Below are 24,315 nucleotides of genomic sequence, written 5' to 3' on the forward strand. Positions count from 1 at the left end.
ATCACACCGAAGTCCTCCTCCTTGGGTTCCTGCATCTGAACGGGCTGAGTTGTACTCAAAAACGCATTTTTTTCAGCTTTGTTTGTGAGTGTGCATTTTTATCCCTTACTCCATAAATTTATTGTTATACAATTTTACGCTATGAGTGCGCCTGTTTTTTCTGTGTTTTTGTATATATATATATATATATAAATTTTGAAAGTGCCTTACACCTTTTTGTTTGGTTGCTGATTCGATGTCTTCACAAATATGCCACATAAAGTGCACTCTTCAATCATATGCAGCACAAAAATATAATTTTATCATATCCAACACTGTTGCTTTTTATGATGCATGAAGTTGGAACCAGTGTTTTTTTTTTTTGTCTTTATGTCACAGGTGGTTTTTTTAGTTGCATTATGTGAATTACATATTGTACCTGATAATGATTCCAAACATCTTTGTACTTTTAAAAGGAAATATTTTTTTTTGCTGTTATCCGGTTTACTGAAAAAAAAAAAAAAATCTAGCATATCTCTAAAATATATATGATTTACTGGCATTTTCAATCACTTTATTTGATCTAAAACCAATATTTTTTATTTTTACAAATTGCTTTTAATTTTTAATCTACATGTTATTGTAAAAACCTCCAGTATATTTGTAGTTATATGTAAAGGCAGTTTTACCAATACCAAATTGCCCTGCCTTTATTTATGTTTACTGCAACAACAAAAAAAAAAAAAGAAGAAAGGAACTAAAATGTAGTAATATTAGACAAGTCTTCATACAGTTTTGTTAAGATAGCTCAGTCACAGAAAGGTGCAGTTAAAAAGAATAATCTTACTCACAGTAATTAAAACTTTGCAAAATGAAAAGTAGGATGTTGATATGTCTGGGTTATGTGCAACTAGCTAATGAGGGAGTTTGTGATTTGTAATTTCCACTTCTCATCACTTCTCAAATAATAAATAATGCTGAGCACTTGTGTTTAATCAGCAGTTTTTACTGCAAGTAAACATAACATGACAAAAAATTGCACCCACTAGAGCACCCAACTTGTCCTCTGTAAGTGAATAAATAGATGCTTAGTTATGCAGGTATACTTTGCCATACTTGCTGACCTTGTTTAAATCATCATTAATAGAGATACTCACTTGACCTGGGGTTTTGCTTAACGGTTCTTTATTTTGATTCTGATTTTGGACTGTGGCAGAATCTATATGTATATATATATATATATATATATATATATATATATAAAAAATAAAAATAAAAGAGAAAAGCGCCCAATCCTAGTGCATTACTGTGCAAAAAATGGTTTAATTCCCAATAAAAGACTCATAAAATGAACTCACAAACATAAAAGATATAAAAGCATTGTATGAGTTATACTCATGCTCCAAAGGATCTGGAAGCGCTGTTGCACTGCTACTCTGCTCCGTGGCTCCACCGCATCCAGTACAGCCCTTGTGTATCTCTGCCAGCAGGAACTCATGTCATCAGGCTCGTCACAGTATTCTTTCCCCGGGAACAAATTACCAGATAGTCTAGTTTCCCACCGGGGACAATGTTTGCGGCAGAACAAACAGATGACGTCACGTCGTGCACGGAGATGTTCAAGCAGGAGAATGTCAAGCAGAAAACGCAAACCAACGCTGACAGGATCCACAGCACACCTGGCCCTACGCGTTTCAACAGCTAAACTGTTTTCATCAGGGGATGGACTATGGGTGTGTTAGACACATATATATACACCCACATATCCAATTAACTATGCAAAGATAGATTAGAAATCGGGTGTAAGCAATTAACATAATAAAAATGAATCTGATACCTCACACATTAGAAGAACATATATGCAGCTATATATTTAAACTATAATAGTCTTGATCTTACATGAAATAAACTTATAGTAATGTATAATACAAAATATAACCAGGCTTGCAATTGTCATTATCTTTTTGAAGTAAACAGACCATAAAATATCTATATACAATGAATATCTGAAATCAACTGAGTAAACAGTGAAAAGACTATTTTTGATGTTGTCAATATTTAGCTTGAGGAGAATGGACTTGATAATAATACTAGGTCTATAATCTAAAAAAATATAATGAAAAATAAAGAATACAAAATTAGGAAAATACATCGTAAAACAATGAGAATCAGATTGTCACAAAAACATTTTTCAAGAAGGTATCTACCAACGCATATTTGCATCATACCAGCAATCACTATCATAAGTAGTTGGAGAACGTCCCCAGGGGCCAGTTCCTTAGAATCAGGAGAAATTGTTCTCTGGACTCTGACTATCTGGCCCAAGGGGACATTCTGGTAAACAAATTTATAGCCAAAGGATATAATAGACACACAGTCCAGGAGACATTCAAACATGTGGGTAGACTTGATAGACATATGCTGTTGGAAAAATCAAAAACTAACATATTTTCTAGGAAAAAGAAAACAACTGTATCAAATTAGGATCAGATTGGTTCACCCCTCTTTATTACTCAATTCAATTGTGCCTCTCAAAAAATAAGAAACGTTCTTAATAAACACTGGGAGATCCTACTCAGTGATCCCATCATAGGAAAGAAATTACCCTCAAAAATACCAATTGTCTTTCAAAAAGCAAGAAATATAAAATCTACGGTAGCACCTAGTAGACTAAAGAAACTAAAGAATAATACTGATGTTATTCCAAGTATAAGTATAAAAGATGGGAATTTTTGTTGTAACCGTCCGAGATGCCTGACGTGTAAACATCTGTACAAATCTAATACTATCAGATCTCATTCAAATGGATCAATACATCAAGTTAAGGGTTATATTAACTGTGTGTCCACTTTTATCATCTATGCCATTATGTGTCCTTGTGGGATTCAATATATTGGCAGGACCAAACGGGCCCTGGCAACACGATTTTTAGAGCATCGTTGAAATATTATTCATGGAATACAATCACATAGTCTATCTAGACATTACAATCTTAAACATAATAAGGATCCTTCTTCTTTGAAGGTTATGGGTATTGAGGCTATTAGTTCAACACTTCTAAGTGGAGACAGGCATAAACTTCTTAATTTAAGAGAGACATACTGGATCTATGTATTAAATACACTCAGTCCAGAAGGACTGAATGATTGTATTGACATTAGCACTGTCGTATGAATCCTGGGATTTATTTGGTTTCCCCTCTTTCTTCTTCCATTTTGCCTAGTGGTCTTTGTTCCCCATGTGGATCGACACGGAGGTCTGGGTTGAACATGCTAGACATGTTCCCTTCGGGTCAGTTCATATGGAGATATGATTTAAATGTATTAACACTAGACACTACATACCATGTAGTTTTCATTAATGTTGTTTCACATATACTGTTCACATATTATAAATTATAGGTCACCTTATTGATACCTACACAGGGTGGTAATGATATATAATCATATCACGATTTTTATTAATATGACTATACATTTAATTATTTATATCACCATTTCAACTCACAATATGAGAAGTGAGGTGTTAGTGACTGTATTGCACAGTCTGGTCAGGTTGGAGACTCTGTAGGTCTTGGATACATGTACTATCTGCTCATCTATCTTTCTTTGGGGTATTCTATGAGACAATTAGTCTCTTTATATACACATATATTGGCCCTTTCCTCGTTGTTTCTTTGAGTGTATTCTCACACTCATATTGAGTACATATATGTATACATATGAATTAGATACCCCCCCTTTTTTTCTGTGTTCATTCAATATCTTACCGGTTAGATTATTCTGTATTATCTGAAAGATATATTTAACACATGTTGTATTTATTTCATTATTGTATTAATATTTTTATGATTCATATTGATATATACATATTCTTGTTCTCCTTCTATTTTATTTGTTTAATTGTTGATTTTGTTTTCTTTTAGGTTATATTTGTTTTACGATGTATTTTCCTAATTTTGTATTCTTTATCTGTCATTATATTTTTTTAGATTATAGACCTAGTATTATTATCAAGTCCATTCTCCTCAAGCTAAATGTTGACAACATCATAAATAGTCTTTTCACTGTTTACTCAGTTGATTTCAGATATTCATTGTATATAGATATTTTATGGTCTGTTTACTTCACAAAGATAATGACAATTGCAAGCCTGGTTATATTTTGTATTATACATTACTATAAGTTTATTCATGTAAGGTCAAGACTATTATAGTTTAAATATATAGCATGTTCTTCTAATATGTGAGGTATCAGATTAATTTTTATTATGTTAATTGCTTACACCCGATTTCTAATCTATCTTTGCATAGTTAATTGGATATGTGGGTGTATATATATGTGTCTAACACACCCATAGTCCATCCCCTGATGAAAACAGTTTAGCTGTTGAAACGCGTAGGGCCAGGTGTGCTGTGGATCCTGTCAGCGTTGGTTTGCGTTTTCTGCTTGACATTCTCCTGCTTGAACATCTCCGTGCACGGTGTGACGTCATCTGTTCGTTCCGCCGCAAACATTGTCCCCGGTGGGAACCTAGACTATCTGGTAGTTTGTTCCCGGGGAAAGAATACTGTGACGAGCCTGATGACGTGAGTTCCTGCTGGCAGAAATACACAAGGGCTGTACTGGATGCGGTGGAGCCACGGAGCAGAGTAGCAGTGCAACAGCGCTTCCAGATCCTTTGGAGCATGAGTATAACTCATACAATCCTTTTTTATCTTTTATGTTTGTGAGTTCATTTTATGAGTCTTTTATAGGGAATTAAACCATTTTTTGCACAGTAATGCACTAGGATTGGGTGCTTTTTTCTTTTATTTTCTATGCATGTGGAGAGGGAGGTCGTTGTGCCCTTTAAAGAAGCAACCTTTTTTCCTGTTAGTGCTTTTCTGTTCCTTGAATTTTTGGACTTTTTTGGACTCCAGAGGAACTCTGACAAAGTTTGTTATTGGGTCCACAGCACATCCTTTTATAACTATTCATGCATTTGGTGATGTATTGATTGCGTAGTTAGATATATTTATATTTGTATTTTAGTTTTTTCTATTTTATACATTTTTTGATTATTCATTATTGCACTTGATTTTGTTACTGTCACACTATACCTAAGCGCAGTCCTTTACTATATATTAATATACACAGTGGTCGACAAATCACCAAAAAATCTACTCGCCACACAAAAAAATCTACTCGCCACCTAGTACCAAACGTGTGCTGCTTGGGCCAATAGGAGCTCGCCACGATGTTAAATCCACTAGCCCGGGGCGAGCAAATGTATAGGTTTGTCGAACACTGTATATATATATATATGTAAATAGTTCCTACACATTACCTATGGGACAAGCACCTGTATTTCAATACTATATGTGAGTGCCATCTGACAATATTGCCTATATATATATATATATATATATATATATATATATATATATATATATATATATAGCCAAAATTGTCAGATGGCACTCACATATAGTATTGAAATACAGGTGCTTGTCCCATAGGTAATGTGTAGGAACTATTTACACACATATATATATATATATATATATATATATATATATATATATATATATATATATATATATATATATAGTAAAGGACTGCGCTTAGGTATAGTGTGACAGTAACAAAATCAAGTATATATATATATTTACTGTATATAAAGTCCCTCTGAGAATACTAGGGAGGGTGACAGAACTCAGGAAGGAAAATGATTGAAACCAGGATTTAATTTGATCAGATACAATCAATCCTGGGTTAAACGGATAGCAGACAAGGAAACAGACAGGACTGGAAAACAGGGATAGGAACTGACAAACAGGGACATGGAAACAAGGACAAGGACATGGGCATGGAACAGGAATGTGGACTGGCAAGCAAATAAAGTTCATACGCCAGGAAGGAGTAACTTCCTGGACTTTAAGTAGGATACAAAGGAGGAAGTGGGTGAGTCTTAGGCTAAGGCCCCGCTCCCTCATTCAGCGCACCCGCACTGCAGACAGGCGGCGCACTGACAGGCACAGACAGCAATATGCAGTCTGTAGGGAGCCGGGGGGCGGGAGTGGGAGGGGGGGGTGTGGTTTGAGCGGAGGGACCCACTACTCCCTCCACGGGCTCGGTCTCGGTCTCCCGGGCTGCAGGAGGGAGCTGCTGTGGGCTGCTGGAAGGTAAGCAGCTCCCGCTCCCTCCCCCTTCCCCCACAAATGCCCTCCTCACACATGCTGATACACACACACACACACCACCCCCTACCTTGTGGAGGAAGCTGTCTGACAGCTCCCGCTCCCACCCCCGCCGCTGATAGGCTCATCAGAACACCACGTGACGCGTCACCGCTCGGGATCACAATTTTCTTGCATGCCCTGGCGGCTGACGTGTCACAGCACGTTGGGGGGACTGGGACCGGCTAGGAAAGGATACCCCTGCTGGTGAAGAACGCGCACGCGGCGTTATATATATAGATATATATATATAATCAGTCCCAAACAATTAGTGTTTAAAGAGACATTCACAAAAAATATATACAAATTATGAAAGAGAACAACATTGATACTGTATAAACCAACATGATAGATGAATGATTATTATTATTATGTAAATTTACCAATGATTCTATAAATGATATTACAAAAAACATCAGTTTAATATTCATCATCTATACAGTAGCTATTCAAATATTTTTGGGTGGATCTTGGAAGTGGCTATCTAGCACTTTGGATTATGTAGCCTTCATCTAGAATTTTCATTCATCTATCATGTTGGTTTATACAGTATCAATGTTGTTCTCTTTCATAATTTGTATATATTTTTTATATTTTTTACATGGTCTATTGTATTATGGGCTGTTTTGTACATGCAATATGCTGTGAATGTCTCTTTAAACACTAATTGTTTGGGACTGATATCTACAAACACCTTGGTAACTAGAGTCTATTTAAAGCTATCAGTTTCAAACCCGGCATATATATACCCTGACAAAGTCGCGAGTGACGACTAAACACGTAGGGACATTGGTTCTATACACTCATAAGTCATCACATGGATGAGCCGGAGAAACGCAAAGCAAGGGGAACTCAGCACGAACATACTGAGTTGCCGGAGGACTTTTTACTGAGGTGGTGCCGTCATCACAAGGGTGAAGAAATTAAAATGGCAGTGGGCCAGACATATCAAAAGAAGAAATTACTATCGTTGGACTGAGTTTCAAAAGAGATTAAAAGACCAAGACGACAACCAAAAGTACAGAAAGATGGGAGGATGGAATCTGGTTCATCTTTGAAGACCCCTTACTTCCCACCTATGTAAAAAAAAAAAAAAAAAAAAATAGAGAAGGCAGGACTGCGCCCTTAAAATTTTAATATAATTACTGTAAATAAAAATAACACTTGTGGGTACATTTGCATGTCCCAAACAGGTCTGCAACCCTGTTTTCCCCCATTATCGCTTAGCAAACAGTGCTTCTATTGCAGCCAGGGATTCTGGGTAATTCTGGCCTATATATGAGCCTGCCTATATTTAGTAATATAATTACTCATTTTAAAACAATTATTTTTGTAGATTGATAAAAAAAAAAAGCTCAAATATCAATTGCAATTTAAAAATGTGTGAACGCTTCAATTCAGCGTGTACTAAAGGAACAGAGAAGGAGGGCGGGAATCAGCTAAAAATAATCATACTACTGTATGTTACATTCTCTTGCAAAGATCAGCAGTAATACCATTTATTTTACTATGTACATAAAGTATATAGAATAAGGAGTGTAAAGTGAAATCTTATTACTCCATGCCATACATTAAGGTAAATACAGAGGAATAAGATTACAGAAAGACATTTACGAAATGTAGAATTGGACAGATAAATGGCAAATATTTAGTTTAGACAAGTGCTCTGTTATTCCCTTGAGTACAAAATCCTCTCAAGCAAAATATTATTTAAATTGTGAAGAAACATGAAGCTGTTTGGAGGAAAAATACCTTAGGGGTATTTTAGATTAAAGATTTAAAATGTCTGTGTAACGTCAGGCAATGACAAACAGGGCAGGAGAATTACTGGAATGCTTGAAATATCCCCTTTCAAGTAGAAAACACAAGTGGCTTTTTGATTAGACCAATTTTTTAAGCATGTGTGGAAAGCCTTGCCACCAAATAACACAAAACCATGTGGAATAGTTAAAATAGTGCAAGGGCAGGAAACAAAGCTTATCCATGAGCACAGGGAATGTTATTTCTGAATTAACTGTGTTTTTCAGCAGTTGAAACGTCAACTGAGAAGAAAATTGTTCATGTCTGTTAACAAAACCATGGATCACACCTCTTTCACTTTGTGTAAACGGCACGCCTGTTTCCGGCCTTTTTGGGCGCCGCGGGCGTTTTCATTGCTTAGCGCTATTAGTGCTGTCTGGTGAATGCGGCTGACGCGCGGCAAAATGTGTGAAAAACGGAAAACATCCCCGAATTTTTTCGGGGATGTAGGAGGATAAAAGGGGCCGCTACAGTACAGTAATATTGGGGTTTCCCTTTCATGCAGTCTTATGTGTAATAACTAGAGAATGTATGCGGAAGTTTGACTCTTTGCGAACTCGTTTGCGTTAGAACGCCCCCCCCCCCTACAATTTTTTAAAAGGAAAAACTAGAGGTGGAGGACGATTGTGTCAAAATTCGTCCGGCAAATTATTTGATGTTAAAAAATTCAAGTGTAGCCATGGCTGGTTCTGGCTACTCATCTGCCCTCCCTAACACGTAAGTCCTGTTAGATGCAGGCAGTGTTAGGCCCATTTTGGATTTACCCCTCCCCAAGCATCTTCTTGAGTGGCAGGAGTGGAGGTGGGACTTGGTTTGTGTGGGTTTTCCAGTTGTGGGTGCAGACTATGTGCCCTCCCCTTCTGCTCTAAGGAAGAGGCACACCTAAATTGTAGTCAGTCTGGGTGAGAGTTCTTCCCAGTTTTCTGATGAGTGTGCAGCTCTGACTCTAGGACTGGGAGTTGCAAGCTGTGCCTCGCCCTGCGGGGTGAGACTGCATGATCAGTCCCCAGGGGACTGTGACGAGGCCCAAAGCAAGATTTGCCACAGGGACCATCCAGAGGCCTGAGACCAAGAAGAGTATTCGCTGGCAGTGGATGCCCAATAAAGAGCTCCTGTTTCAATATACTCCTGGTCTGAATTTGCAGTCAATCAGGGGGAGCATGGACTGGTTCTGTCGTAGGGACTGTCTCTAGCACTCCTGGAGCCTACAGCGGATGGAGGCGCTAGCACTGCAGAGACTCAACTGAAGCATCTTCATCAAAAGCCTGTCCTGTTGTCCCAACACCATCGCGGACCCTCAGCCCTCCTGTGAACCAACAGGTAAAGCATACCACCATACACCGGTAGCAGCGCCAATCTCCCAGAGGGGGATGTGGGGGAGGGGATGTGGGGGAGTGGGGGAGGGGATGTGGGGGAGGGGGGGTGGGGAAGCAGCGCAACACAAGCCAATGTATGGGATGCAATTCTACAAGCGGCCACCATTCACACATCCAATTCGACCGAACACTCAAACTGCCCAAGGAAGGGAGCTTAATGGCCAGGTGGGAACTCATGCCAGGGTTCTCGGTTGATGAATTGCCATTACTTCTGATGTCCGAGTTGAACTCCAGATCAAATTTTCAAATGTGAGCCATAATGCAAGAATGGCTCATCCTCTAATTTGTTTCATTTTGTTGTTGTTTTTTAATGCTTTGGGGACTATCTGGGGTTTGTGAATGCAAAACTGTATGCACAAAAGTTTAAATTTCCAGTTTTTTTTAAAGTTTTCCTCATTCTTTTGAGTTTTTTTTCTGGATGTTTTAAAAACCAATTGAGATTTATCAAAAATCAAAGCACAAAACATTTTTAGAACCAAAACCAAAATACCAATGAAAATGCACATCCTTAATATATCTATCTAAATAGGTAGATACTGCTGCGGCCAACTTCAGTCTTACAAATGCTCGTAATTTTCCGGGGCTTTTTCTGGCTGGCGCCGAAATTGGCCGCGCTCAGCCGCATCTTCCCCTCCCCTCGGCTGCCTTGGCTGCTCCGCCTCTGCTTCGGCAGCTTCGCGCGTCTTCCCCTCCCCTCGCGACCCCCTGGCTGCCTCTGCTCCCCCTCTTCCCGCATCTCCCCTCCATGCCCCTGTCCCCTTACCCGAGGATGCCGGCGGAACGTGTGACCGGCGCCACAGTGACGTGCGTCACGCGTCACCAGCCGCGTGTCACCAGCCGCGTCTGCCCGGAGTTTGCCCGCACATTGCGGTGGCGGCCGCAGAAGACTCAGCTCGGCCGCCACTGTAGATGGATAGATAGATAGATAGATAGATAGATAGATAGATAGATAGATAGATAGATAGATAGATAGATAGATAGATAGATAGATAGATAGATAATTTGTATAGATGTTGCAAATGTATAACCTGAACAGTAGATTCTAAGGTAACTTTTTTTTTATTTCTTTGTATTGTCTGCTTAGGTTATTTTTTATATTTAGGTTAAAGTAAGGAAGATATATGTAGTTTAAATGCCATTACTTTTCAAAAGAAACATGGAGCCCTGACGTTCATTTTGCCATTTGAGTTGCAAATTATTTCAAGTCTGCAATTTCCATGTCAAGTTTAGAATAACATGATTCTGACAAAACAGTTTTTTGATGGTATTTTGTTCTAATTTGTTGGACAGCTTGTAATGTTTTTGAATACATATAATGGATGAGTATGAGTGAGTATAACATGTCTATAATATTGCATCACTGTCAAAATACTGTATGCCTGTCAAAGGCTAAAAGAAAAGGTGTGGGAATATGTGATATATCGCCAAAGGATTATACCAAGTTGAGGGTACTGTACAGTAGCATCTTAAGAATGACAGTATATTTTGTAAAAAACTATCTACAGTAGTAACTTTTATACTATTCTTCCTCTGTGGTGGAAGATTTTGAGACAGGAGAAAGTGAGACAGACTCAGATAAGCTTTCAGAAAAAAGACATTTAAACCATGTATTCATAAATGGTTCGATTTTCCAATTTTGATTTAGATAAAAAGGCAAAAACGTAAAAAAATTGTATACATAAAATTAATTTCTTAACCTTTTTAAAAAAAAATTGAAGCAAGCAAAATACATTAGGAAAAAATCTAACATATTATATTTTATGATTGACTTTTGTTTCATATATTTTGGTACAGAGCTTCAAACCTGCGATCCTTTGGAACAGTTTGTGTGTGAAAATGGTAGATGCATTAGCAACAAATGGCACTGTGATTCAGGCAAGTATAAAATATGGTTTATTCATTCATTTCATTGCAATGATTACAACCATTCATCAATAACGCCCGACTAGTGTCTGACAATGTTACAATATTTGCCATGGTAGGAAACTGCAGTCTGTAGTCCAAGAAATTGAAAATATTTCTGTCTATAGGAAGACTTATTTTTTATAGGAGCTTGTTATCTTTCCAGGACAATATATTCATTTACCACTTATTAATTAAGGTAGTAGGTAGGTAGTAGGTAGTGGCACTCTTTCCTAATAAACCATATGCCTGGCGTCAACATTTGCTATACAACCACATATAAGTTATGGCTGATTTAATAGTGGCTTTGTGGCAATGATCCTTACCTAGGTATTTCATCTTAGCCACAGTAGCAGCTACAGTAGCAGTGAGGGCAAAATATTGTTTGCCTTTTGTAATATGTAGTTATGGGGAACCTTAACTATCGGGTCTGAGAAATTGGGCTTTACAATATCACATTTGTTTGTCATTATTTACTTTATACTTGACTCATGTTACTTCATTGTGTTTGTGTAATACTTTTTATATTGTTCTTAGATTGTAGACCAGGGGTGACCAACTCAGTCCTCAAGGACCACCAACAGGTCAGGTTTTAAGGATATCCATGCTTCAGTACAGGTGTCTATGACTGAGCAACTGATTGAGCCACCTGTGCTGAAGCAGAGATATCCTTAAACCCTAACCTGATGATGGCCCTTGAGGACTGAAGTTGGTCACCCCTGTTGCAGACTATAAGTGCGGGCCATAAATATGAATCTTAAATATTTGGTCTAAACACACATTTGCTAACATTTCGGCTTAATTTGTATTGGCTGTTTGATTTTGTATGTATCAGAACTGTTAACAGTAAACAAAACCTATTTTTTCAGATGATGATTGTGGTGATGGCAGTGATGAGGTGGGCTGTTCTCACTCCTGCTATGATAAGCAATTTAAATGCTCCAGTGGCAGATGTATTCCAGCACACTGGGTATGTGATGGTGACAATGATTGTGAAGACTTCAGTGATGAAACTCATGCTAACTGTACCAGAACAGGTTAGTATTTCCAAAGATAATGAGAAAAGAAAGGAAAGCACACATGCAAATTAGAAGCAGAGTGCTACATTTTGTTAGACAGTAATAATGTTATAAGCATTTTCATCTTCCAATGTACACTATGATCTCCCACAAACATGACAATTGTTTGTGAATTTGGCTTCCCCGCTCAACCCTCCTACACATTTGTGTATCAATGTAAAGATAATGTAGCAGAAAGCTGTTTTTACAACTGACACAGATTGATAGCCATCGATGTTTATGCCACCAGAAAATAGCTTATTGTGCTGCTAGCAAAACGTGAACAAAGAGATGGGCATTGCTCACACACCATTTGTGTCAATTTTGCTCCATAATTGTATCCATACAGTACATCACCCCATGCTGCATGGATGTGTGTATTATTGTGCATAAACAAGTTAAGAGGGCTATATATTAAAGTAGGGATGCTCAACTCCAGTCCTCCCTCCCCCCTCTCCCCCCTTTCCCCTCCCCCTCTCCCCCATTTCCCCCCTCTCCCCCCTTTCCCCCCTTTCCCCCAACATTCAGGTTTTCAGGATATCCATACTTCAGCATAGGTGGCTCAATGAGCCACCTGTGCTGATGATGGACTGATTGAGTCACCTGTGCTGAAGCAGGGATATCCTGAGAACCTGACCTTTGGGGAGGGGCATTGAGGACTGGAGTTGAGCACCCCTGTTGTAAAGTCCTCCAAATGCAAAGTCAAGAAGTAACACTGCATTTGTAAGAGAGAAAAATCCAAATGAAAACTATAGCTTTTATGTTCTTTCATAAATCTAATGCTATTTTTACTGCCCCAGTTTTGCTCCAAGTTTGAAGGCAGAACACTTTTCACATACAGAACCTAATCATTTACTTTCTATTTCCGAACCATTATTGAATGTGAAGAAATGAAAGATAAACTTACTGTAGTTTTTTTTTGTAATGGATACAATTATACTAAATTAGGTTAATGGATGACGTAAGAAAAATAGCCATTTTTTAAATCGGGAAAGGATTGCAATTAAAAAAAAAAAAAATTTTAAATTAAAAGCCCAAGAAATAGATCACTTCCAGTAGCATATTTTAGATTATTAAATCTTTTCTTTAAGAAGCTGGCAGTGGACATACTGCATGTAATGTAGGATTTATGCATGTCATTCTTTTGATACAATTGGCCTTACGCAAACGGAAAGGTCTGCTGCCCTCTGTGATAATTTAATTGGGGGTTATTGTAGAACATTTGTAATATCTTAGTCATATTTCAAATTAAAATTAACGAGAAATGTCACATTTTAACACTGACCGTGAGCCCTAAATTATGATTAAATGCAGCTAGACTCTAGCACAGTTATATATTACATTTCCAAAATAAGATTTGGCAAGCGTATTGGGGGAAAAAAGCACTAGCATAGCAAAATTGCCAGCATCAGTTTATGCTTTTCCAAAGGCAAATGTGTTTCTCTGTTATAAATTGCTTTAAAAGGGTTTGAATTGTTTAAATCGAGCATTGATTACATTTAAATGATGCTTCTAAGTATCAACAAAGATATTTTGTAGCATGAACACTCACATTAAGGTAATTGCAAGGTATATAGTTTTAGTACTTGCACATCCTAGTTGTATTGCAAACACCTCGCTCACTAGCACATGTGGGGCAAGATAGCAATGCAACGCAGTGCAGATGTAACAAAGGTTACTGCTCCTGCTGGGGAATTATGGTTGTATATTCTGTGATATGCTGCATAACCACTGCAGCTGAATCCTCTGGAAACTCAGCGGTATTCTGCATTATAAGTCGGGAGTCCCTGTTTTCGGTTTTCATTTGTTTGTAAAATCAGTGTTTATTTTAATTATTTTAAAATATGTTTTTCCATAGGCAAAAAGTATCTGTTTTTTTTTTTAGTGTTTAATTATAAAATAGCAAACCAACAACATAATTCAATGTTTAGCTTTTTTTCCTTTTTACCACACACTGAAATAGCATAGATATCAGCTGACATGGTAATAGGGTGGGTTGATGTGCTGGAGGTAGGATGTGAGGAATGATGGAGAGGGTAGAGTCAAAGATGACTCGTAGGTAGCGGGTTTGGTGTGTTGATATGATTGTGCTATTATTGAGAGTGAGGGAGAATTTCTGCGTAGGGGTGACCGTGGAAGCAGGAAAGATTATTATTCCTGTTGTGGACATGTTAATCTTCAGGCAATGGTGGGACATCCAGGAGGAGATTATGGATACACAGTTGGTGATCGGGACAAGAGAGAAGGGGAGAGGTCAGGGAAGAAGAGGTAGATTTGGGTGTCATCAGCGTAGAGATGATACTGAAAGTAAAAAGATTGTATTAGCTCACCAAGAGAAGAAGAATAGAGTGAGAAGATCAGGGGGCTAAGGACAGTGCCTTGTGGAACCCACGACAGAAAGATGAGGAGACAACAGAGAAGGAAACACTGTATGAACGGTGGCATAGGTAGGACTTGAACCAGGAGAGCACTGCATCACATAAGCCAATGGAGTGTAGGGTACATCTGTGAATCAGGTGATTGACATTGTCGAGGCAGCAGAGAATGCCATAATGTGTCTGCAGGCACTGGAAGGTGTGTTACGGATTTTGTTGATATGCTTCTTGATATTGTTTTTTTATGTGACATTACCTCGTATTGTTTTTTTTTACTAAGTGGGAAGCAGGGTGTCTCCGGAACTCAACCGAGTTGATTTCAGCTAAGGGGACCCCCCTGCTTCCCAAGATACTATCAAAGGTGATGTCAGTAGCAGCTCAGGCTGGTCACAGATATGACCTATTTAAAGGTCCCACGTCCCAATTGGAAGATGTGACATGACAAAGGACCTTTAAACATGCAAGAGATAATGACATCACTTTCCAACGGAAGTATCTTGGGGAGCAGGGGATCCCGGAGCTGAAATTAATGTGGTTCAGCTGCGAAGACACCTGCTTCCCACCTTGGGGGAAAATATTTAGTAAGAGCAATGGTGCTCTAAGCACTATATTTAATATGCAAAAAAAGTTAAATGTATTTGGGCAGCACCAAATGTCCAGCAACAATAAAATCAGTAGAAAAAAGGATTTTGTTGCTTTGGTAGATGTTGATCCGTTCACTTGATTTTAAAAACTGGAAAAGTTAAAAAAAAAAAAAACTAAATATTTACCTCAGGTTATTAGTAAATTAATAACTATATTGTTTTCTCATTGTAGACAGTCATGTAAATGGATTGATTATTTGTGCTTAATAGATATATTTTAAAGCTTTGTACCCTGTAAATGGCTGCCTGCGTGTAAGCACTGACATTCAAACTCACCTGTAATTCTTTGTTAGTTTGATACTTGCAAATGCAAATTAATTTTCATAGCACCGATGGATAATTGCACAACACTATAATTAACTTTTGCGTAAACATCAACCCATTCACAGTACTGTATTTCTACTTGAGTATGTATTTAATTTGTATTTGTTTAGTAATTAAAATAACAACAATGCAAACACTAAATGTCAGTGGTTTTTGACAATAGCTAATAGAGTTAAGTGCTAGCATCTGTTACTTTTGTTTGTTATTATGAAAGATGCATAAGATGTTATTATGTAAGATGCATTTATACAGTAGTCGTAGCGTGCAGGACAACATTGTTGGCAATAACATTTACAGTTACTGATTGTGTCACATATCTATGCCTAATGAGATAGCAAAGTAATGCAATACATTTTATAAGTTGAGTGTCTTGTGCATCCTTACCTTGCTATGCCAGTTCTGCTCAGGTGTGAGAGCTGTAATGGAAAGAATACAGATCTACAGTATGAAATATCTGCATGAACAAAGCATACTGAGCTGGTTGTATATCCCAGTCATGCTTGAAATTTCAATTTCCAGTCCCATCTCTAACATTTCATCTGTGTGTCCTACTCCTCTACATTTCCATTTACGCTAACACAAGACTCTTCAGGATTTTCATAATCATTCCTGCTGAATTACTACCTCTCAACTCTATTGCTGCAAATTTGTCTGGAAAGGTTCTGGTTTCACAAAGTGGGAGTCATTTAAAGAGCACAGTTCACACATACAGTATTGCTCTGTAGTATATAGCTTGTGGATGAGAAATGGACCAATAGTGGTCACAGTCATTGGAAAATCCTAACCTTAGCTTTAATTTAAAGCATATTAATTTAAACTGCTTAGTGCTGCAAGCAGTCTTAAAAAGGTCCTTCATTAAATTTGCTAGTCTACATTGTTAAAACAGTCTGATTCTTAAAGCGCATATAAAATCAGATGCAGCACCTCAGATTGCTATGATTCTGACATCAGCATTTTGGATGGATTGAAGTTGGGACAGGTCAAGGGAAAAGGCACAGCTAGGAGAAGGTAGCAGTTGTTAAGGTGGAACTGGATAAGTGAGTGAATTAGGATTAGTTGCATCATGAGTAAAGGACTTATCCTAGCAATATTTCAGAGGTGGAGGAGGCAGGATTTCGGGAGGGACTGAATGTGTGGAATGAATGAGAGGGCAGAATCAAAGATGACCCCACGGCAGTGAGTTTGGTGTGTTGATGAGATTGTGCTATTATTAACAGCGAGGGAGAATTTCAGTGTAGGAGTGACAATGGAAAGGGGAAAGATTATTGTTTCTTTCACCTGCAATGTGTGCTCACATGCAAGCATCAGCAGTTGGACAGGTAGTATATGAGAGCCACATATTTTGTGTCTCAGAGCTGTTTTTAACCCATTCTAAGTTGTAAGAGTTTTTTTTAGCATTCCTATGCTCAAGAAATTTGATTAACTTATTCTGATTTATACAATTTGTTGTTGTTGTTAATAAGCTATACTGTCTATCAACACATTTACTAAAAATATTCTGCTAATACTATCAATAGATAAATTCAATTAAAATCCCAAATCTAAAGTAATGTGTTAAACTGTGGTCTATTGTGATAATAAAATCACAGCAACCATTGCCTTGCAGGAAAATGCAGCATCAGTTTCTTGAAGAAGTGAAAAGCTGTTGAGGCTTTTCTCCTGACATACAGTAGTGTGGTTCTGTGGCTCTTCATCTTTAAAACAGTAGTGCAAGGGTAGCCATCTCCAATCCTCAAGGGCTATCACCAGATCTAGTTTTTATGATACCCCTGCTTCAGCACAGGTGCCTCATTCAGTGGCTCAGTCTTTGACTTTGACTGAGCCACTAATTGAGCCACCTGTGCTGAAGCAGGGATATCCTGTAAACCTGTTGGTTGTAGCCCTTGAGGACTGGAGTTGGCTACCCCTGCAATGGAGTATAACAAAAATCTGTATTTCTTTTAATGAACAAGCTTTTCTTTATTTAATATTTTATGCTGCTGCAGTAAAAAGCAGAACTTTCCATATTCTACGGAAAATAAAAAAAAATGTAAAAGAGGCACCCTTAACACAATCTCTTAACGCTTTGAAATTTGCATTGAAATAATTGCCAATTAACAAGCTTTGCTTGCAAACTCTTCCATGTGTCACCTACCAGTGAAGACATTTAGGACACAGACATTAGTTGAGGTGTAACACTCATAAGTTCAGGGAGTTATACATTTTGCTTTTGCTATAATTTATTTTTAAATGTACCTTGTCCCCTTTCATGATAACATAGTAGTTAAATGTTGTGGGGAATACAATTTTTATAATAGTAGTAAATAACCTCTCTATATTAATGGCAACACTATCAGAAACATTGAAAGTTTTCAGAGGTCAATTAAAATGAGCTGTATTGTACGGGAACACTGTTTAAATATTTACTTAAAATTAAAGAAATATAGTTAAAGAGAGAAGAGTGAAATAAAGGACTAAGTAATCAATAGCTAAGGAGATATTTTAGCATCAGAAAGGGGCTGCCGGGTACAGTCACAGATTGTAGCACAATTACAGTTTATATATTTTGCAGTAGAGCACACCCGAGTGCATTTTGGCTTCAAAAGGCTTTTTTAATGTGCCATTGTAATGGCTACTTAGTTGCATTTACAAAAACATTGAAATATTAAAAATAATCTATCCTTTTATGATAGACTGCAGAATGTCTTTGAATCACACATTTAGGATAATGAACTAATTATGTACGCTGCTATATTTTATAGTTAAGATTAGGTAATGTGCAAAAAGACTTCTCGATATTTTTGTAGCTGTTGCTCACCCTCATCACTAATGAAATGTTGTTTTTTATGTTTGGGGTCTGTGATGGTTAAGAATAGTAATATGTACATAACAGGGGCTAGGAAATAAACAGTGTTTTCCCTTATCTTTGTGGCTCAGTATACTCATACAACCATAGAGTGCAATCTAGTAGGGTATTTTCGATCCTTTGGGGTCAAACTGTTACACAATGATATTTACCTACACTGCACCATGGTTAGAGATTACCAAAAAGGGTATTAGGAGAGCAGAATAGAACATATCTTTGTTTTGCCAAGTGTAATTTAGTTAGAGTTTACCTGATCTGTTTGTAACCCTCCATGCCCGGCTTCCTAGGGAAGTTACATTGGTGTGGTGAGTATATGGCTACTCCACATGGTTTACCTTGACTCAGGTAGCTGCTGACATAGAAGCGGCTGGGCGATGAGGTAGCAAGGTTGTTAAATAATGGGAGCCAGGAAGTTTTATAGCGAAGCTGTCATTTGTGTCCCCAAACACAGGAACCACTCATATATATCTTGACACCTTGTATGTTTTTTTTTCATTCAAAGACATACACAAATACTTTTCTCCCATCAGTGCCCACTCTTAACACTGGATTGGAGGAATTCTGACTTAGTTGCTTAGGTAGTTGTTGGACCCGACCCTCCTTGTTTCTCCAGAATCCTTTAAGTAGCGATCCGTCTATTCGGGGCCACTGCGGGAAATCCTGATGGGTCTCCTACTGCTTGACCCAGGACTTTGCTGTCTGTTTTTGGGAAATGTGACTGCCACAAAGACTGATGAGGAACGTTAACGGTGATCCGTGGTTAGAGCTGATCAGCATGCACCTGAGAGCCTTCTTTCCTGAAGTGCTCAATGGCATGCCATATTACTTTTACTAAACTGTACAGTCCTCCATTCCATCTCTAGGGGCTCTTTAGTTAAGGGTTACTGTCCCTATCTACAGCATAATAAACGGTGTGACCTGGTCTATGCTATTACTCCGCTCCTCTGGGTACCTAACCTTCCAGAAGAGTCCCTCCTCCTTAAATACACCTGCATGACGTATGGATCCCTGTAGCAGCCAGGGTGGGATCCAGCATATACCAGTATTGCTAGTAACCCTTTAGGAGGGGGGGTCACATGTTTAATATTTTCTCAGTTATGGTGATGTAGGACAGTGGTGCTCAGCTCCAGATCTCAAGCCCCCCAACACGTCAGGTTATAAGGAAATCCCAGCTTCAGCACAGGTGACTCAATCATTGGCTCAGTCAATGAAAGTGCTTTTAATTTATTGAACCTACTGGCCTATGTCAGGGGTTCTCAACTCCAGTCCTCAAGACCTCCGAACAGATCAGTTTTTTAAGGATATATCTGTTTCAGCACAGGTGGTTGAATCAGTGTCTCAGTCATAGACTAAACCACTCATTGAGCCAGCTGTTCTGAATCTGGGATATCCTTAAAACCTGACCTGTTCAGATCTGGAGTTGAGCTCCACTGACCTAGGAATATATTTGCATGTCCAGATTGCATCTCTTAATTGTCAGTATCCATTTAAATTGTATGTACTGTAATATTCACATCTGGGGTCACAATATATTACCTTTTTTTCAAGGGTGCAATTTGAAAGCAACCACTTGGTCATTGGTAAGAGATATGCAAACGTGTCCCAATTCGCTTTACCTATATTCCGCTGGAACTTTGGAAATGTCAAACAGAAACTCAACATTTAGAAGGAATTTTTTTTTTTCATTTCACTTTCTCTCACTCTCGCTCCAGCAAAACCCATATTTCTGGGTGTGGATATTTTTACTGGGTGAACTCATTACAAACTTTAAAAAAAGTTTGGTAATTAAAAGTTAAAAAAAATGGGACATTTTACCAGGTTGGAAACGTTTGCACGTCTCTAGTCATTGGACATGGGACAGAGATGTAAAAAATAATTCTTGAGAGTACAGTAGGTGGAAGCAATATTAAATATCAGTTCTAAATGTAAACTCAAATACCAGGGTTCACTCAAGGACTCGTCTTTTGGGAGTCAGAATACCCGGTAAGTTTGCCGGTGCAAAGAAAATAATGTCTTTAAAGAAGTTATCCCTTTTTATTGCCCAACCTAATAAATGACTAAGCCAAATCCTAACCGACTTACCCTCATTGTGTAGATACTGTACCATGCTACTATTTAAGAAACCGTTCTTGGTGCTCCCGTACATCAGGGATGGACTATTGCATATTCATGTTCGCTCATAACTAGAGATGGTTGTCAACTTTGCACACATTCTTAAACGTCAGTCTCAAAATATCCTTGTGTGTTATTCAAAATACTGCTGTGTTTTACGTGAAAGCCTTATTTGTTACTACAAATGTATAATAAGATTATTCTTTCATTTAAGCAACACCTATTTCTGTAGCATGTGAAGGAAAACAATTCCAGTGTCACCCAGATGGGAACTGTATCCCCGAATTATGGCTGTGTGATGGAGAAAAAGATTGTGAGGATGGCAGTGATGAAAAAGGCTGCAATGGAACTCTGCGTCAGTGTGACGTCAAGACAAAATTTGCATGTAAAAATACAGGTATTGAACATATGGAATCATTATTGCATCCCTTAAAGATTTCCCTTTCTTTAAGTAAAAGTGGTGTTTGATTTTAAATTGCTAATTCCTGAGAATATGCAAGTACCCAAGTGTTATGTAATTGTTTTAATCACAAGGGTGCATCTGCTATTTACTGTTTTTAATTTTTTTATCATTCCTGTTTATTTTTTTATTTAGTTATAAAATGTTTTTCTAGGAAGTAATACATTGAGAGTTACCTCTCGTTTTCACGTATGTCCTGGGCACAGAGTTTTGACAACAATACATGGTTACATTAAACGAACAGAGGTTATACAGTCAATTCAAAGACATTTCATGGACAGTTAGAGCTGGAAAATTGGGTACAGGGGATAAAAGGGCTGGTGAGTTTCAAATTGAAATAGAGCAGCTTTAACATTACCAAGCATCAGGGCTTACACCCTTTGGCTGCCCTTCGGCTGTGCCAAAGGCTGTCCGAAGCAAAGAATTTGTTGCAAAGTTTTCTAAAATACCGGTCCGACATGGAGATAGCATGGTATGGACAATGGATTCTGGTTTAGTAAGAACCAACTACTGTATGTTTGAAATGTCACACTGTTTTAGACTGTTTTATTATTTGACAATATGCATGGAACACTAAGCAATCTGTATAGCTGTTCTCTGGTTCAGGTCGACTGCCATCTGGAATGAACAACACCTGGAAACCTGGAGGCACGTGCATAGATAGTGCTACGTTTGCACATATCCTAAGAAAAATAGGAAGTAAACACATAAATTGTACCCGACATTAGTTTGTCTGCTTACTCTACTAACTGAAACAGCTGGTAATTCTCCCATAAAGCTGAAATATAATTGAGATGTATTTGCTCTTTAGTGATATTTAAAATATAGTAAATAATTCAAGTATCTCACAAAAAGGCACTGTATATTTTATATGTTCAGTGATATGATTCTTTTCTGAAAGGGCAGCAACATACAATGTAAGACAGTTACAAGAGAAGCAGAATAATGTACAGTAAATAGATATTATGATTAAATGTACATTGCTTGGTTAGCAACCTTTGGTATAGTAAAGTTAGAATAAGTCTATGGGGGGACAGCAGAGTCCTGTTTAGGACTCATTTACTTAGATACTGTACCTCCCATAACACTCATCTATACTTGTGCAGACATAGATGCCGATAAGCTAATTTAAATATGCTTGATTCCTACTGTAGGTATCTACGGACTTCATATTTAATTTAAAAAAAGATGAAAAATTGCATATTACTGAAGGTGGAGAAATGCCGGGGAGTCACTACTGAAGATATAACCATCCTGTTTAAAACATCCTTTGGCCCCCTGATTCACTAAGTCCCATTATAACATAAGTTAAAGCTTGTGAATTATAACACAGTATTCACTAAAGCACCTTAAATAATGTGACATTAGCCAGGATTTACTCCCGCAAAAGGCATGCTGTTATTTATAACTGCTATTATTCTAAATGATATACAAATGAGCTAATTGCAGCCTAAATTATTGTCATCCCATATTCACTAAGCTCTGTTAAGGTTACGTCAGGAAATATGCGACCTTATTTAAGTCATACATAACTCGTTACTTCCATCCAGACACCGATACAGGGTTTTTGCTGGAAAGACAGATAGAGTAGCTCTCCCTCTTTCCTTCACTCTCCTCTCTCTCTCCCTCTCTTATCTCTCGTCTCTCCCTCCCTCTCTCCCTCTCTCCCTCCCTCTCTCCCTCTCTCCCTCTCTCTCTCTCTCTCTCTCTCTCTCTCTCTCTCTCTCTCTCTCTCTCTCTCTCTCTCTCATCTCCCTCTCCTCTCTCTCACCTCTCTCACCTCTCTCACCTCTCTCACCTCTCTCACCTCTCTCTCCTCTCTCTCCTCTCTCACCTCTCTTCTCTCTCTCTTCTCTCTCTCCCTCTCGTCTCTCACTCCTCTATCTCTCCTTCTCCTCTCTCTCCCTCTCTCCCCCTTCTCTTCTATCTCCTCTTTCTCTCCTCTATCTCATTTAAACCAAGCTTTTCTGTGCCTTAGAACACATAGATGATTATTCTCAGACATCCATGTAAGGTCACAGCTGAATAGATAACTTCCTTACTACTTTTTACCCACACTTTTTGTACAGTACTTGTACATTCTATTAAAGTGGATTTATCATATTATTCATAATGGCCTCTTCAGCTTCTGACATGAATGAAGAGCTGTAGGCTTTGCAGTCTCACTATGAAATTTAATGTAGCGTGAACTTTTTAGTAAGATAAACAATAAGAACAAATGGTTCTTTTTACATTTAAGTTCATTTCCTCCTCTGGTGTTTCATTCTAAGCTTTAATTTCTATAGCACTGCACTAGCTCTCAATAGTTTTATTTAGCCCTCCTACGTTTTCCCCCTGTATCCTTTATTTAAGGTTTATGTGCCTTGCATCCAGATCCTCATTCAATAGAATGCTGCATGGCTACTGTGTGACATCACAGCAGAGATAGATGGAATGAAGAGAAGCACAAATAGATGTTATAATAATAAACAAAATAAAGGGTGCACTGTTGCTTTTAATACTTAGAACATATTTTGCATGTGTATGTACGGCCAAACATTAGGATACTCAATTTTTTAATTCCTTAATCCAGGGGATTACACCTCCAAGTTAGGAACCTTGCCAGTTTTATTTTAGGTAGGTTATATGGAATGGGGTTAGATATAGTTACATAGGAATATCCAGGAAGGTGAACAGGGTGGCAGAAGCTCTGGCCCTAGGGTGCAATGCCCCTGTAGGGATTAGTAGGTCTGCTGAGCCAAAGGATTTTTACTGCAAATGGGAAGCATAGGGCAGATAGAGTAGGTCTAAGGCTGCACTTACAGTATAGTGACGGCGATGGCGACATTGCGTCAAAACAAACGCATATAGCAAGCGCAACGCGACGGCTTGGTCGCGATCGCTGGAAGTCATCTCAATTTGATTTTTCCAGCGACCGCAGCCTGACTTCGCCGTTGCGTCGCCGGCACTATAAGCGTAGCTTTAGAGAAGGCAACCCGGAAAGGACAAGCCACTGATTTGGTAATACAGAGAGATGCCCTGGACCAGCCTCAAAGGTCCGCCCACTACACCTGGGGAGCCATCTCCATCACAACCCTGTGCTTCTGTCAGCTGGGAAGCCTGTCCTCTGGAAACGTTCATGTTTCCTCCTTAAGCTTTATAAAAACTGTTTGCTTTCATACAAAAAAACCACTCTGACAGCCTCTTTGACGGAGGCTCTTTTCTAATGCTGCTCTGCCCG

At 38.3% G+C, this 24,315-nt stretch overlaps 1 protein-coding gene across 1 annotated transcript in view; it reads left to right on the top strand.

The window, feature by feature from the left end:
• LRP1B (LDL receptor related protein 1B) overlaps positions 1-24,315 on the top strand; it is a 1,102,312-nt gene that overhangs the window by 635,893 nt on the left and 442,104 nt on the right. The window contains exons 19-21 of the mRNA XM_075610066.1: positions 11,170-11,250; positions 12,147-12,314; positions 20,850-21,032. Coding sequence (XP_075466181.1) covers positions 11,170-11,250; positions 12,147-12,314; positions 20,850-21,032 — 432 coding nt within the window. The remainder of the gene's footprint in view (positions 1-11,169; positions 11,251-12,146; positions 12,315-20,849; positions 21,033-24,315) is intronic.

The sequence above is a fragment of the Ascaphus truei genome, chromosome 7 (assembly GCF_040206685.1).
Source record: "Ascaphus truei isolate aAscTru1 chromosome 7, aAscTru1.hap1, whole genome shotgun sequence".
NCBI lineage: Eukaryota > Metazoa > Chordata > Amphibia > Anura > Ascaphidae > Ascaphus > Ascaphus truei.